General features: G+C 43.7%; 1 protein-coding gene across 1 annotated transcript in view; it reads right to left on the bottom strand.

Annotated features, from left to right (window-relative positions):
- ADAM19 (ADAM metallopeptidase domain 19) overlaps positions 1-15,060 on the bottom strand; it is an 89,944-nt gene extending 74,884 nt beyond the window's left edge. Inside the window, exons 1-3 of the mRNA XM_033927324.1 lie at positions 14,934-15,060; positions 10,995-11,107; positions 5,670-5,740 (exon numbers count right to left, since the gene is read on the bottom strand). Coding sequence (XP_033783215.1) covers positions 5,670-5,740; positions 10,995-11,107; positions 14,934-15,048 — 299 coding nt within the window. The 5' untranslated portion in view covers positions 15,049-15,060. The remainder of the gene's footprint in view (positions 1-5,669; positions 5,741-10,994; positions 11,108-14,933) is intronic.
- Between the last annotated feature and the right edge of the window lie 2,583 nt (positions 15,061-17,643).

Here is a 17,643-nt window from a genome sequence, read left to right as displayed (position 1 = left end):
GAATGTTGAGAGACTGAGGGTCAAGAATGCTTGCTAAGGACCTGATCATTCTGAGTTGTAAAACCAGTTCTTAACAGCTCTTATCTAAAGGCGGTAGGATAGTTTACTGTCGATCATTACACCAAGGATTTTAACTGAACTGAAGGAGTTTATCGGTGTGCCACTGATAGTAATAGGAGATGCTAGGTGAATATTTTCTTTCCATGGAAAGAGAAGACAGTTGGTTTTGGACGTATTTAACGAGAGCAAATTATCACAGAGCCATTGGCTGATCTTATCTAATTTTGAGTTGACGTGATTAATGTCATTGGGATTGATAATCTGAATATCATCCGCGTAAGCGTAAGCTGTAAGATCGATAGATTGGCATAAAGTAAGTAAAGAGGCCAGGTAGATATTGAAGAGTGTGTGAGATTGCTGGGCAGACTGGATGGACCACTCAGGTCTTTGTCGTCATTTACTATCTTATCAATAAAATACTGCACTGATGAATTGGAATTTGGATATAGGCAAGATGTAGCCATTTCGGGGAAAATTCTATAAGAGGCGCCTACAGTTAGGCACCTAAATAAATAGGTGTCTAATGCGCCTACCTTACCCCCCCCCCCCCTTTTATAAAACCGCAAAAGCGGTTTTTAGCACCAGCTGGCACGCTGAATGCTCCGCCTTGGTAAACTTGGCACTCTTCTGACAAAGGTTAGTGTATTTTACAATCTACTTGCATACTTGTGAACTCCACCCATTCTCTGCCCAAATTCTGCCATGTTCATGTCTGTACACACCACCATGTCATGGTGCATACTTCTACACTGGTATTTTATATGAAGCCATCTATTTGAGCATATGGTCAGATACACACAAAAGTGATTCTATAAAATTACCAACAAAATACCATTATTTTCCCATTGTCTTCTTTCCAAAATGTCCTCTACATGCACTGTCAGAAGAGATTTCAAACCCTCCCTCTTTCTTGCTCCAAACCTGCCTCCTGAGAATTTCCAGACATTAGCACATGTGAACTGTATTAGAGCAGGAATATCCTGTGTGTTTCTACTCATCCTGGCAGAGGGCTGGAAGCCATTGACCCGCTAATAAAAACAAACTAGCCCCTTTCCCCCCGCAAAGAGTTTTCCAAGGACATACTCTATCACTGTTAAATACAGCTAGATAAGCCAGGAAATGATCCAAAGCAAAGGGCGCCTCATTTGGCAGTCAAAAAAAAGCTCAAGATGCCTGCCTGGAGAGGAGGTGAGGAGTTCACGCATTTGACTCTAAATGCCTGCTAGTTCTGTGTTTCTCTTTGTCAAGTATACTAAAATTAGATGCCTACATGATACCCAGAGGGCTAGAACAAATGGGTTCACGCTGTAAGACATTAGAAATTTAGAACTATAATTATTGTTTCACCCTTGTGCAATGAGAATGCCAGCTATCATTATCATAGTAACATAGTAACATAGTAGATGATGGCAGATAAAGACCCGAATGGTCCATCCAGTCTGCCCAACCTGATTCAATTTAAATTTTTTTTTTTTTTTTTTTTTTTTTCTTAGCTATTTCTGGCCAAGAATCCAAAGCTTTACCCGGTACTGTGCTTGGGTTCCAACTGCCGAAATCTCTGTTAAGACTTACTCCAGCCCATCTACACCCTCCCAGCCATTGAAGCCTTCCCCAGCCCATCCTCCACCAAACGGCCATACACAGATACAGACCATGCAAGTCTGCCCAGTAACTGGCCTAGTTCAATATTTAATATTATTTTCTGATTCTAAATCTTCTGTGTTCATCCCACGCTTCTTTGAACTCAGTCACAGTTTTACTCTTCACCACCTCTCTCGGGAGCGCATTCCAGGCATCCACCACCCTCTCCGTAAAGTAGAATTTCCTAACATTGTCCCTGAATCTACCACCCCTCAACCTCAAATGATGTCCTCTGGTTTTACCATTTTCCTTTCTCTGGAAAAGATTTTGTTCTACGTTAATATCCTTCAAGTATTTGAACGTCTGAATCATATCTTCCCTGTCTCTCCTTTCCTCTAGGGTATACATATCATGCTAGAAGAAAGCATGGGGGGACGACTCTTCGAACCAGATGGCATTAGGACTGTATATAATCGAATATAAACTAGATTTTTAGACCAAAAAAAAGTCCCAATAATGGGGGTCTCGGTTTATATTTGAGTCAGCACCCACCTGCCCCCTCCCCCCTTTTGGACCTTTTGCAGGCCTCCCTTGGGCCTACTGTAAGCCCTGGTGGTCCATAAGAACATAAGAACATAAGCAGTGCCTCCGCTGGGTCAGACCACAGGTCCATCTTGCCCAGCAGTCCGCTTCCGCGGCGGCCCGAACAGGTCACGGCCTGTCTGAGTCACCAGAAGGGGCCCCCTTGCCACCTTGGTTTCCCATTGAGTCTTTTCTTCCCATCGAAGTCCTAACCCTCCGGTCTTGCACATGCACGACCTGGTTGGATTTCTATACTTATTACTTGGTTTGCTTTCTATACCTGTGTTACATCCCAGCACCTCTCTCAGTATCCCACGATCCCCCTATCCCTCAGGAATCTGTCCAATCCCTGTTTGAATCCCTGTACCGTACTCTGCCTGATCACTTCCTCCGGTAGCGCATTCCAAGTGTCCACGACCCTCTGGGTGAAGAAAAACTTCCTTGCATTTGTTCTGAACCTATCTCTCTTCAGTTTCTCCGAATGCCCCCTCGTGCCTGTTGACCCCTTCAGTCTGAAGAATCTGTCCCTATCCACCCTCTCTATGCCCCTCATGAGCTGTGAGCTGGGACAGGAGGAATCCCTCCCGCCTCCTATCCCGGCAGACAGCAAGCGGATAAAAGCTGGATAAAGGGTAGGCAACAGCCCTAATTTGCCCTTCTCCAGTTCTGTGAATTAATATGTTATTTTACTGGAAAGACACGGGGCAGTCAGGTTTTAAGGATGTCCAAAATGAAGAAGTACGAGCATTAAACCACTTCTCTTGCAACTTTCCAGTGCTATTTGTTACTTATACTCGTCTAACTCCTAAGCGGTTTTCATATTCAGGTATTCAAGCACTTTTCCCTCATCCAGAATGATTTCTTCTTCTCAAGACTAGATGTGTTTATGCACGCATGTAAATTATGCACCTACATGCATGCTCCACCTAATCTCTGCCCATGTGCATGCTTATCTGCAAAGTACACACCGTCAAAGTACGACACATACTCTTCTGCTAGTCATAAATGACTAGAATACTGCCACTAACATACCTTCTTGCACCTAAAAGTAGGTGACTCCTTATAAACATACAGCCCTTTTATGCTGCATTGGTTTTCTATCAAAGGTACAGCAGAACTTAAGATTTTGGCATCTATGTATATTGCTGGAGATGAGACAGTTGGATGGAGGGAATGGAGTATGGCCAGGGTTACCAGAAGTCAGGGATTTCTCCAGACATGTCCTCCTTTTGAGGACATGTCCAGAGGTCTGGATGGCTTATTAAAACCTGGCACTTTGGGTTTTGAAAAGTCTTCTCTAAATCGCAGGGTGGGGCTAGGAGATCCGGATTTTACTTTAGTAAATTATGGCAACCCTATGGGCAAAGGAGTCTTCAGAGGCAAAAAGCACTGGCACTTGTTTCTAAGCGATTGGGAGCAGGCTCCTATTTAGCTTGGGATGTTGCTGGCACTTCAGGAAATTGTCTTATGTTCCCTATGCTTAAATCTAGGCCTGATTTATAGGCAGATTTTTCATAGGCTGAATACTGTGCCCATTACTTGAATTGCACAGTAGTCTGAAAATAACATTGCTCTGGAGTGTAATGTTAAACCAGAGTCTCTCTGTGGAAAAAAAAATGAACTGCTCAATGCCACGGAGACGATACGTCTTGGGAGCAGGCAGCGATAATGAGCATTGACAGTAATATATGCAGCAAATATGTCCTGGAGGATGACATCATGCCCCGGTGCCTGCTGGGAGTGATACCTTGCCTAGCAGAGAAGTACTGCCTTTATCCTCTGTGGTGTAACATTAAAATCACAGGGTTTTCTGCCAGCATTTAATCGCCCGACTGGAACTCATCAATCACTAGAAGCTCATGGTTTAACTTTAATCGATGTCAGGTTTAAATCGATTTAAAGCATAATTAAATCATTTTGAGTTATAATTGAAAAAGCATGAGTGAAATCCAAATATCTTTATTAGCTGTTTTCTTCAGGGGAAGTTTATTTTGTTGTCAGTGGTGAGGCGATGGGGGTGGAGGGGCACTAACACCCCCCTGTTCCCTTATTCTACAGGTTCTTGGTCTCAGCCAAAAAGGCCAAGAGAAGACTGTCAGCTCATGATTCAGCCCATCCATTTCATCATACACAAAAAAAGGCAAAGAGGCTGAGAAGCAATCTCTAAATGAAAGTACTAGGTCAGAGGTTGTCAACCTTTTCAAAGCAAAGAGCCATTTTATCCTAAATGTTTGACCCAAGTTTTACAAAGAGCCGCAATGGGTAGAGAAAGGGGTTTGAGATATTCGAAACTCTCACTCTCTCTTCCCTCCCCAAAGTCTAGCTTTTCTCCCTTTTACTCCCCTCTAACCCCTTGTAGGTCTCTGCACCTTTTACCCCTCCTCCCAATCCATAGCCAAGTCTCTCTCCGCTCTCCAGGCTCCAACCCTTTGATCTCCCTCCCAACCCCATGATTCCCCCTCACCCCAAGGGCCTACCTAGGTACTGGGTCCAGCGGGGATGGGGGGGTCTTCAGTGCAGGAGCATGGCCCTCTCATGCCAGTTCAACCCACCAATGCCCCACCCCCTTCACTCTGCCACCCCCCCCCCAAGGTATCTGGTGGTCCAATAGGGGTCTTTGTGGTAGAAGCAAAGCCCTCTTGCTCCTGCCTCCTCATAGCTGCCTTCTAAGATGGCTGCTGTGACCTTTCGTGGCTGCTCATGGCATTTCCTATAGTACCACGAGCTGCCGTGAGAGATCACGGCAGTCATTTTAAAAGGCAGCTGCGAGGAGGCAGGAGCTCCTGCTGCAAAGACCCCCACTAGACCACCAGGTAGTTCAGTAAGTCTGGGGGGGCCTATCTATACATGGGAGAAGAGCCGCAGGTTGCCGACCCCTATACTAGGTGGTGTTTTCTGTATGTCTATGTATGTGTGTATCTACAAGCACTGTACCCTTGGGGGCAGGGCTAGGGCTTATCGGGGCGGGGATGGCTAGAACTGGGCGGTCCTGGGGGTTGGTCTATGGGGTCCCTATGCTTACACGTATTAATGGCCAGATTAAAAGCCCACTTATTTGAACCTGCGTTTAAATCCTAACTCTACCAACATATCTGTCTGTCACCTCCTCAGTAGTCCCCTAACACCTCTTCAGCCCCCATCTAATTCCCTTCATGAGCACTAAGCTCAGACTCCCCTTTGTCCTATGTGATTCTATCTCATTAGTGCATCCCCACACTAATTTCCTATATGAGCACTAATTCCCTATATGAGTTCTGAATCCCTCTTTTGTCCTGTGTGTCTGTCATAATTAGACTGTAAGCTCTTCTTAGAAGGGACTGCCTCTTGCATGCACAATCTGCAGCGCTGCATGCATCTGGTAGCGCTATAGAAATAATAAATTGTTGTTGCATGTGCGGTACTCATTGGTCTCGGTACATTTTTATACAAGACAATTGGATACTTACTCATTCTTCTTAATATCTAGGACAATGTCTCTCCCTTCTGCCGATACCTGGATTTGAGCCCGGAATGGATGCTAAATGAATGCAAGATACTGTGTGTTACCTACAAACAGCAGAAATCCCAGAATTACAGCAATCAGCACATGGGACTAGAAACCTACAGCCCGAGAAGCCAATGTGGGTTTCATGCAGGGCAGGGAAAGGCCGAAAGGATTGGCTTTTGCAGCACATAAGAAAGAGACATGGCCAGAAAATTTTTTCGGATTATAGATTAGACCAGTGGTCTCAAACTCCAACCCTTTGCAGGGCCACATTTTGGATTTGTAGGTACTTGGAGGGCCTCAGAAAAAAATAGTTAACGTCTTATTAAAGAAATGGCAATTTTGCATAATTTATAACCTAATTTTTAACTAAATGTAAATCGCATTGGATTTGGATTTTGCGATCAAATCAAATATTTCAATAAACTTGAAACTCATAGTTTATAAATCTTTCCTTTTGGCTAAGTCTTAATAATAATATTGTAAATTATAGCTAAAGAGACATTTGATCAAGAAACGGTTTTATTTTACTTTTGTGATTATGATAAACATACAGAGGGCTGAGGGCCGTGAGATTTAGACCACTGGATTAGACGAACTGCCGTATTTTGAATAACTCTCATCATCCTAATAGTTTTCTTATAGGAGCCTAGATAGATAATATTACAGACACGGTTTATAGACTAGCGTTACGCATGTTTCTTTCAGCACGGATTTGTTTGAGGCCACATATAGAATCAAGTCCTTAATATTTGGTGTTTCAAAGGGGCATGCTTAGCGCCAAATCCATAATGGCTTCAGGGATGCACCTAAGCCATTATAAAATAATAGCATACACTCATATATCCACTTTGGTATGCCTAATGGTAGATGCAAAACTAATATTTTTTTAAAAAACCACGTCTTTTTAGCATAGCAGACATGTGAAAACTTATATTGGCATTTCCGGCCAAGTGCTACACTGGTTCTCCTGCTTCCTAACTAACCGTACCTATCAGGTCCACAGCCGTACCTATCCTTCTCCCATCAATGGCGTAATTCCTGCGGAGTCCCACAAGGCTCCCCACTATCCCCCTCCCTCTTTAACATCTACATGGCACCTCTTGCACGGACACTAGCCGACTTAAACCTTAAATCATTCATTTACGCCGATGACATCACCATCATCATCCCCCTAACTTCACTCACCCAACAAACGGAACAACTCACATCCTCCATCCTCACCAAGTTAGAACTATGGACCTCACAATTTAAATTAAAATTGAACTCTGAAAAAACCAAAATCTTCCTGGCTAGCCCAAACCACAAAATAACAAACACCTCCATGAAACTGAACGGCCTTGATTATCTTATCAACACCTCCATAAAAATACTCGGAGTCATCCTAGATAGATGCTTAACCTTCGAAGACCATACCAGTGCCCAGGTCAAAAAATGCTTCTGCACCCTCTGGAAACTTCGCACCATCAAACACCACTTTGACCACCTTTCCTTCCGCTTACTGGTCCAATCATTAATCTTAAGCATATTGGACTACTGTAATATCATATACCTAGGAGCCTATAAAAACACCATCAAACGTCTAAGAATAGTACAAAATGCCGCCGTCCGCCTCATCTTCGGCCTCAAAAAATATGACCACTTTAGCCCCTATTACGCCAAACTCCACTGGCAAGCAAGAATCACCTTTAAATTCGCTTGCCTCTGCTTCAAAACCTTAGAAGGCTCTTCACCAATCTACCTATCTGAGCACCTTGAAATTACTGGCCCCTCTCGTACTAGAAATACCTATTTGTTCTCCTTCCCCTCCCTGAAGGGCTGCCTCTACAAAAAATTCCTTGACCAATCACTAGCATTCCAAGCGGGTAAATGGAACAAATGCCTCTCTACACTCATCTCCAATTCTCCCCACTATCAAACATTCAGGAAGTTAACTAAAACCTACCTTTTTGACAAATTCCTCTGATTTATCCTCCCTCCTTTCTCCTCCCCCTCCCTCCTCTTCTGACCCCTCTTCCCTAGACCCTTACCGCCTCATGTAACACCGACATCTATAACGCTACATTATCGAGCTTATAGCAAATGTAACCACTCCGAACATATATCCTAGCTGCCAAAATAACTTCACCGTATATTTATTGTCTAGAATGTAAAGGTAACTTGACCGAATATGTATCGTCTAAAATTGTAAATATAACATCAACGAAATTGTAACTTCGCTGTAAATGTACAGTCTCTTCATCTGTTAACCGCATAGAACTTCCATGGTAATACGGTATACAAGAATAAAGTTATTATTATTAAAGTTATTATTATTATATTGAATTTTATGAACTTTCCTTATGGAAGAGGAGCCTCAGAATTTAAGAACATAAGAAGTTGCCTCCGCTGAGGCAGACCAGAGGTCCATCTCTCCCGCGGCGGCCCTTCAGGCCTATTGCCTGAGCAGCGATCCCTGACTATTTCTATAACTTACCTCTTACTCCTATCCCTATAACCTGCCTCTAATTTCTCCCACTCGGGCTCCAATTCCCTCCTACCACCTAATAAGTTAATTTTATTTGCAAAATGTATTAAAAACTTTTAATTTAATTGCTTTTAAACTTCAGTAAAAAGTTCACAACTTAATATTTCATCAACCCTACAAGGTGGTTTATTCAGCTCACAAGACTGTATGCACAGAATCGGAAACTTATTTATAGCCATAACATTTCTATGGCAGTAAAATAAATGCCATATTTATCTTTAAGCTGTTGCAGCAATTTTTTTTTTTTTGTTGTTTTTTTTTGCTTTCTTTTACAAGTTAAATACTGCCACAGTTCAAAGCCGTTGCAGCTGCCTTAATTTATTCCGTCGCAGCCTGCGTTTCGCGGGACTGTGTGTACTCCCGCTGCGTCAGGGGTTCAAAGGCAATTATACTACAGCGTACCGATCCTGCAACACACGCTGAGTGGGTGAATTAGCTCCAAATTCTGAGGCTCCCCTTCCGTAAGGAAAGTTCATAAAATTCAATATAAGCTCACTTGTCTGCTATGCTAAAACCACGTGGGTTTATTTAAAATATTAGTTCTGATACTTGATACCACGGGTGTCTGTTTATTTTGTTGTACACATTAATGGTAGATGCAGTCACCTATGGCAGGTGTAAGTGAGCATGTGCAACTGAGAGCATTCTATAAGTTGTGAGCATCATTAGGTGACATGCCCATGACACACTCATACTCCTGCTCATAAGTCTGGAAAGAAACTCCACGATGCAAAAGTCAGTGAAGAGAAGTAGAGCTGAACAAAGGACTTCCAACAGGCCAGGCAGAGAATAAATCATTTATTGTATAAGTCCAAAATACAAGGGACCTGGCACGGCACCTTGTTTCGGTGCAAATATACCTGCCTCAGGGGTCAATCCAGTGTGTCAAAGTTCACGAAGAACAATATAAGAATGTACATCATATGAACAAGGCCTTTCTTCCAACAGATGCCGATAGGATCTTAGACAAAGATAAAGGATGCGAGATGTGTCCTGTACAGTGTTCATCCAATACCACCCCATCTCAGGACAGAACCACCTCTTCATAGCAGTTTGAGGGTAATTCTGGACTCTTCCTTGGTTGGAGGTGTTCAAAACCAGTTTCTGCCAGGAAGAATCCAAAATTATCCGCATACTGCTTTGAGGTGGTGGTTCTGCCATGAGATGGGGGCAGCATTGAATGAACACTGTACAGGACACATCTCGCATCCTTTATCTGTGTCTAAGATCCTATCAGCATCTATTGGAAGAAGATCCTTGTTGATATGATGTACACTCTTATATTGTCCTGTTTGACAGGATCGTCTGGGCTCAGGTATGGGAGGAGGCGATATGCGCAGGTCCAGATTGAGATAGATCACTGCTACAACTGCAGTGACCCCTGCTGAACAAAGAGTGGTACTGTCACAGGAAACTTTCCTCAGTCCTCATGGCCAACAAGGAACTGGAGAAAGGAAGGTATTATCAAAATGTCAAAGTGAGGGATGAGAAAACCAGAGACCCGCCCCCTTTCCCAAGGCTCAACCCTTGCCAATGAGAAAAAGCTTGCATTTGATTTTGCTTTATCCTTCCAAACACTGCGTTCCTTTAACTTTCCAAAACTAAAGTTAAATAAATAGAGGAATGTTAAGTTGCAATGTTCTATGCGCCTAGGCATTTATTAAGATCTTTGAACGACTAGAAATTGTGCATTTTTTTAACTTCGTCCCAATATTACGGAACAGCTTGCCTGTAGAACTGAGAAAGGAAGAATCTTTTCAAAATTTCAAAAGACATTTAAAGGCATGTTTTTTTTCAACTGGCCTTTTTAAATTAATGGGATATGAATTTGGGACTGCAGTCTGCATTTATACATTTTTATAATTTTTAATTTGTATCAATTAACTAATAACATTAAATTAAAAATTAGTTAATGTGGATGTTATAGGATATTATGTATTAAAAATGTTATTTTTTTTTTTTCTTCTTTTCTATTTAAATGAAGTTCTTTTCATGATTTTTATTGAATTATGTTGTTAACCACTTCAATCCTTTTTGGCTGTATATGCGGTATATCCCACACTGCTCCTTGTGACCCTGGGCAAGTCACTTAATCCCCCATTGCCCCAGGTACATTAGATAAAGTGTGAGCCTGCCAGGACGGTGACAGGATAATTGTGCGCCAGACGCCGACAATCCAGCGCCGACAATTCGGCGCAAGACAGAAGCGCGCAGGGGAAAAAGTAATTTTTAAAGAGCTCCGACGGGGGGTTTGGGGTGGCAACCCCCCCCCACACACTTTATTGGTTAGTGTTCGCACTGCCGTTGGGGGGGGGTGTGAAACCTCCCACATTACAGAGAAAAAAATCAGAAAAAGTTTTCGCTATAATGGAGGTTTCCAACCCCCCGAACCCCCCTCCAACAGCAGCGCGAACACTAACCAAAAAAGTGGGGGGGGGGGTTTGCCACCCCAAACCCCCCCCCGTCGGAGCTCTTTAAAAATTACTTTTTCCCCCGCACGCTTCTGTCTTGCACCGAATTGTCGGCGCTGGATTGTCAGCGCGCTGGCGTCTTGCGCGCCACTGACTATGAACCTGCCAGGACAGATAGGGAAAAATGTTTGATACCTGAATGTAAACCACTTAGACTATAAGTACTATATAAATGCTTAAATAAATAAAACATAAGCATAGAAGAGGAAACAGATCTGATGACAATTAAGGAAGAAATACACAGAGAAGGAGTTTGGTCCACCTAGGTGTGGTCTGGGCTAAGCTTCACCTTGTTGCGAGTGCTGTTCCTCGAGGTCCTCATTCCCAGCCAATGAGGAATTGTCACCTCATATTCAGAAACATGATCAGTGAATGCCTGTGGTCCAGCGTCGCTGGGGCCCCCTAATGAACACAAAACAGCTTTAAAAATCACAGAAATACAAAGAAAAACAAAGAGAATAAGCACCAGGGCCAGCTCAGCTTATGGACCAGGTGAGGCTCTGACTCAGGGTGCCAAAATCCCAGTCTGGCATCTCTTTCTTTATCTTCCCTCCCCTCTGAAGGTGGGCAGGGAGAGATGCCAGGTTGGGATTCAGGATTTTGGAGACTTTTATTTTTTATTTATTTGTATTTATTTATTAAATTTTCTATACCATTCTCCCAAGGGAGCTCAGACTGGTTTACATTAATTTATTCAGGTACTCAAGCATTTTCCCTGTCCTGGTGGGCTCACAATCTATCTAACGTACCTGGGGCAATGGGGGGCTTAAGTGACTTGCCCAGGGTCACAAGGAGCAGCGTGGGTTTGAACCCACAACCCCAGGGCGCTGAGGCTGTAGCTTTAACCACTGCGCCACTGGGAGGGGGAAGACTTGAGATAAGAGGGGGAGCTACTGGATCATAAGTTGGGGGGAGTGCCAATGCCAAAGTTGGCTCAGGGTACCATAGTCCCTTGAGCAGACCCTGATAAGCACATTCAATTCTACATGGACCAAGCTCCAGGCTGCTCTACGTGCTAAATTCATATCGTATTTTTAAGTGCATTAAATCATCTGGACTTGAAATGTGAGGAAGTCACGCACAACCTGTGCAAATTAACGTTTGCATGCATTTTTTTTACGATAATAATATTGGGAGTAATATTCAGCCAGTGGCCATCAGCATTTTTCAAACACTGACCATCGCCGCCAAAATTATACCCAGATATTCAATGCATGGACACGTCCAGGCAGTGGCGTAGCGAGGATGAGAGGCGCCCGGGGCTGAGGTGCCCCTTCCCTCGTCTCTGTCCCCCCTCCTTCCCCATACCCCTGCCACGCGTGCACCCCTTCCCCATACCTCTAAATGTTTGCCACGAGTAAACTTCCAACGCGCTCCTCACAACCCCGGCGGCTCTCTCTCCGACGTCACCTTCCTATGCGGGGGAGAGCCGACACAGTCGCGAGGAACATGTTGAACAACTAGAGGTACGGGGGAAGGGAAGGAGGGGCACGCATATAGGAAGAGGAGGAATGTGCCCCCCCCCCACCAACATAGTGCCCAGGGCAGACTGCCCCCCCCCCTGATTACGCCACTGTGTCCAGGTACTGGTATTAAATATTCACGTGCATGTAGATCAGTGTATCGCAAACTGTGTGCCGTGACACACTGGTGAGGAGGAGAGTCGGCCACGCTGGCTGCCTGCCTTGCTGCGAGAGGCATGTCCTGTGGGAAGCCGGCTGGCACAGACGATTCTCCTCCTGGCCGGCGTCTCTCTTCTTCTCCCCGCATCTCCCGGATCCCTGTAACGGCAGGGTCATGGCCAGACGGGCCTCCACGCCCGCGCGGAGGTTGACGTGACGACACCACGCACGCGCGTGACATCATCGCGTCGACTTCCGGGTGCCTTCCAGCCGGGGCACTGGATTTAGGGTGCCTCCGGCAGGAAAAGTTTGCGAGACACCGATGTAGATGGATGATTACATTCAGCCTGTAACCTAAGGTTAAACCATTTATGTGGTCCTATTTAACAGCCGATCACTCACTAAGAAGCTATTTACCCCCTCTTCTTCGAAACCGCAGTTTTTAGCGCGGGGAGCCGCGCTGAATGGCCCACGCTGCTCCTGATGCTCATAGGAACTCGAGCGTCGGGAGCAGCGCAGGCCATTCAGCGCAGCTCTCTGCACTAAAAACCACTAGCGCAGTTTCGTAGAAGAGAGGGTTAATAAATTCCTTTAAGACATAATTATATAATAGTTTTAACTTTCAAAATCTCCACTTATTTCACACCCCAATTGAAGCCTTTCATAACAATAAAATTACATAAATACAAACCATGTCCCCCCAAACACCACTGATCACATTCCCATTTGGTAAAAGTGCAAACTCTTCAAATGTCCATTTGTTGTAATATCCACTCTCTTCCATACAACGGTAAAGCCGTTCATTGTTTTGCTTTGACACGCAGCTCCTGATTGGTGAGGCCCGACTTTAGTACAGGAAGAGGCGGTCGGAGCATACCGCAAGTGATTTCCTTCACTCGCCGGCGCTCCAGCTGCCCTTTCCTGCCTCCCCTTCGCAGTCGGAAAATGACCGGGACCGCGAACTGCGGAACACAAATTCCCGGGGGAGCACTGAATTCATTTTTTTAAATAACTTTTTTTTTTTAATCATACTGTGAGCAATACATCAATATTGTTATTATCTTCTAATAAAATAATTTTTAAAAGTTGTCCTTGTTTTTCAATATATAGTATGTATAATATAGTTTACCCCAGGGGGGTGCTAATGAATCATTCACTGAAAAAATGGGCTCCGATTCAAAAAAGGTTGGGAACCTAGAGGCATTAGAAAAGGTTCAAATAAGAGCGACCAAGATGATAAAACTCCTCTCATATGAAGAAGGCTAAAGAGGTTAGGGCCCTTCAGTTTTGAAAAGAGGTGGCTAAGGGGAGATATGCTTGAGGTCTACAAAATAATGAATGGTGTAGAACGGATATGAGTGAATCTATTTTTTTTTCCCCCTCCATCAAAGTTTAGAAAAACTAGGGAACACTCAATGAAGTTACATAGAAATACCTTTAAAATCAATAGGAGGAAATATTTTTATACTCAAAGAATAGTTAATCTGTGGAGTTTGTTGCTGGAGGATGTGGTGATAGTGGTTAGCATTGCTGGGTTTAAAAAAAATGGTTTGGACAAGTTCTTAGAGGAAAAAGTCCACAGTCTGCTTTTGAGACAGACATGGGGGGATGCCACTGCTTGCCCTGAGAGATAGGTTGCCTAGAATGTTGCTACTATTTAGGGTTCTGGAATCTGGATAATCTTTGGGATTCTGGAATGTTGCTACTATTTGGGTTTCTGCCAGATACTTGTAGCCTGGATTTGCCACTGTGGGCTAGATAGTCCATTGGTCTGGCCTTATGACTAGTCTCATGTTCTCCTTCAGTTAAAAGCAATTCTCACCCCGATAAGACAACAGGTAAAAAAACAGAGCATTAAGCAAAGGAAGTGATGTGCAAATTGCAAAATCAACTCCATCTGAAGAAATTGTCCGCAAGTGAAACCAATGCAGGAAAAAACCTCAGCATGACAGGGGAAAAAAAAAAATCGGTTTTCAATGAACATTTCATTCTGCATATTTGATCATACAAAAAACTGTCCTGCGTATTTTTTTAATCTAATAAGTAAAGTGTAGTTACTTACCTGTAACGTAGGTTCTCCGTGGACAGCAGGATAGTCAGCCACATATTGGTGTTGTCCCAACAGCTCCCAATTTGCGGATAAGCTCTCCAATAGCTCAGAGAGATTTTTTTTTTTTTAATCATGATTTATCTATCCATTTTTCATATGTTCCTTCTCCAATTTAAGAGCTAACAAGACTGAGATGCCGTCTTCACCTAGATTTCCATACATTCGTATTTTATATTGGTTTAAAAGATGTCTCACGATATCTGAGATCTCTGGATTCAGCAATAAGCACGACTTTTTTGGTTTTTAATTGTTGCAGCCAGCCGTCATCAATCTTCCCAAGATGATGGTAAGCGTGACGTCATAACTAAGAGCGATTTCTTTCGTCTTCGAAAAAGCACGCACTATTAACCTTCAGCAGTCAAGTGCTTTGGGCTGGGTCAAAGCAGGGTGTGATGCACCCACCAGACGAAGCCAAAGAAGTGGCTGGAAATAAAGGCGAAGCCGCTGCGTTCTGACCAGTCCGACCCATCCCCCCGCCCGCTACTTCGCCCCTTACCTGTCTGTGCATCACTCGGCTGATTCAGCAGCAACAACGACCAGCAGAGCGCAATTCGCGGAGCCCAGATCCGGGATCGCCCAGCTCCGGCGATCGCCTCGCGCGCGCACCTCATGCCTGCTCCGCCGCCTCCTTCCACCTCTCATCGGCTCACGCTTCGCACTGACATTTCTCTCCTCCTCCAGCAACGCTTCCCCCCCCTTCTTTCCCCTCCCCTCCCTTCCGCAGAGAAAACTTTCGCTCCGTGGGAAGGGGGGAAGACAAGGATCCGGGGAGGGGATGCAGGATTGAACAATTTGATTTACGCCCATATTTTCCAATAAACAAATTGCTTTAGGCAGCTTACTACCGTGCATCGAGCATGTGAAGCATATATTTAATGAATTGGAAGATGTGACACAATGGTGGTTGCCAGATGCAGACTTTGTGAGATGGGGAGGGAGGGTCTCAGCGGGGCATCTTTGTGGGTTGCTCCTGGCAGAATTCTGTGCAAAATGTGAAAGTTCTGGACCCAATATTTAAAAATTCTGCAAAGTTTATTTGTAATGTTTAGTCTAGAACAGTTGGGGGGGGGGGAGGGGAAATAGGGAAGGGGGAAGGAAATAGAGAGAGATGTAATAGATAATTTGGAAATATATTTTGAAGAAATGAAAGACTTAATAGAAATTAATATGATGAATTTTAATGTAATGACTATTTTATTGTATTATATTATTGTATATTTACTGGATTTCTTCAATAAAATGTTATAAATTAGAAAAGTGGTTCCCAACCCTGTCCTGGAGGACCCCCCAGGCCATTCGGGTTTTCAGGCTAGCCCTAATGAATATGCATGAGAGAGATTTGCATATAATGGAAGTGACAGGCATGCAAATATGCTCCATGCATATTCATTAGGGCTAGCCTGAAAACCCGATTGGCCTGGGGGTCCTCCAGGACAGAGTTGGGAACCACTGGTCTAGAATTCCCCCTGCGTTTTCCTTTCTAGGGTTCCCTCCTTCTAAATTCCAACATCACCTATAATTTTGTCTGCCCCCAAAGCAGGGGTGTCAAAGTCCCTCCTGGAGGGCCGCAATCCATTTGGGTTTTCAGGATTTCCCCAATGAATATGCATAAGATCTATTTGCACGCACTGCTTATAGATCTCGTGCATATTCATTGAGGAAATCCTGAAAACCCGACTGGATTGTGGCCCTGGAGGAGGGACTTTGACACCCCTGCCCTAAAGTCTTTTCCCCCATGCAGTATCCCCGTCTCTCATTCTTTCTTCTCTCCTTCCCAGTTATCAAAAAGCTTGCAACAAGTAAAACTGGTTAAAGTGGTCTTACTTGCCAGTTAGCTCAGCCTCTAATGCAGTCTATCTCAAACTGTGTGCCGGGGCACACTCGTGTACCTCCTGAGATTCCAGGTGTGCCGCGGCACACTGAGGAGGAAGAGAGGCGCTTGCCAGCTGACGTCCCTTCGCGGTACAGCTGCCCGATGCGCCAAAGGCCTGCATCTTTCCCCCTTCTCTCTAGCGTCCTACAACTTCCCCCCTGGCCTCCTGGTCTCACCTTTTTCTTTTTTTTCTTTTTGGTTAATATTTATTTATGTATAGCAATTTTTATTGAAAGAATCAAATAATCAGTTCAATAGGATAATACAAAAATACATTCAATACAATAAGGATTACAATAATATTTCATACAAATTTAAATCATTCTTTCAAATTTAATTTACATATGAATTAATTCAATCTTATCTACACCCCCCTTAATTCCATCCCCTACCCACTATCTTCCCCTAAATGAAATCCCTCACCCTGGATGAAAGTTGACAAAAATAAAGAATTAAAATAAATAACTGGAATGTAATTATTAAACCTAATTTTCATAATAAATCATTGATAACCAAACTTCGTATTTTTGGTGAAAGATTCTGAATATAAGGATCCCAAACGTCCATAAAAAGATGAGTTTTTTTAGGCGAACCTCGAACCTCCCAACTCTCAGATAAAAATAAGCGATGTAATTGATTCCTCCAATGCCAAAAATTTGGAGATTCTTTCTGCAACCAAAATTGCATAATACATTTATGCCCAATCATACAGGCTTTCTGAAATAAAAGACACCTTTAAAGCTAATTACAACAGCCTGCAGAGGATCGCTGGTAGGTAAAATGATTTTATTTTCAATATAGTGATTGAAATGTGTCAGTTTTGAGAATTTATATCTGCTGTGTATATGAAAAATGAATGGAAAGTGCCGGGTTTTTTAAAAAGCTGTCCGGACAGTCCTCTATAAAGAGAATATGTCCAGGTGAATCCAGACATCTGGCAACCAAAGTGTAGAGTGCTATAATACATTCCTACCACTTGGGGGCTCAATTTACGAGGGTGTATATGTAAGAAACTAAATGAAGATGGTAGAGCAGGGGTGGACACTCGAGTCCTCAAGGGCCAGAATCTAGTCGGGTTTTCAGGATTTCCCCAATAAATATGCATTGAAAGCAGTGCATGCAAATAGATCTCATGCATATTCATTGGGAAAATCCTGAAAATCCGACTGGATTCCGGCCCTCGAGGACCAGAGTTGCCCACCCCTATGGTAGAGGGATGTGTATATGTTGGGGTGGAGAATCACTCGCATGGGTTAAGGTGGGGTGGATGCTAGAGGATGTGCCTGTATGTTTATGTGCATGCTGGGAGGATGGTGTTGACTATGAGAATGGA

This window comes from Geotrypetes seraphini, chromosome 18 (genome assembly GCF_902459505.1).
Source record: "Geotrypetes seraphini chromosome 18, aGeoSer1.1, whole genome shotgun sequence".
NCBI lineage: Eukaryota > Metazoa > Chordata > Amphibia > Gymnophiona > Dermophiidae > Geotrypetes > Geotrypetes seraphini.
Note: the sequence above shows the minus strand (reverse complement) of the source record. Positions and strands in the feature narration are given on the sequence as shown.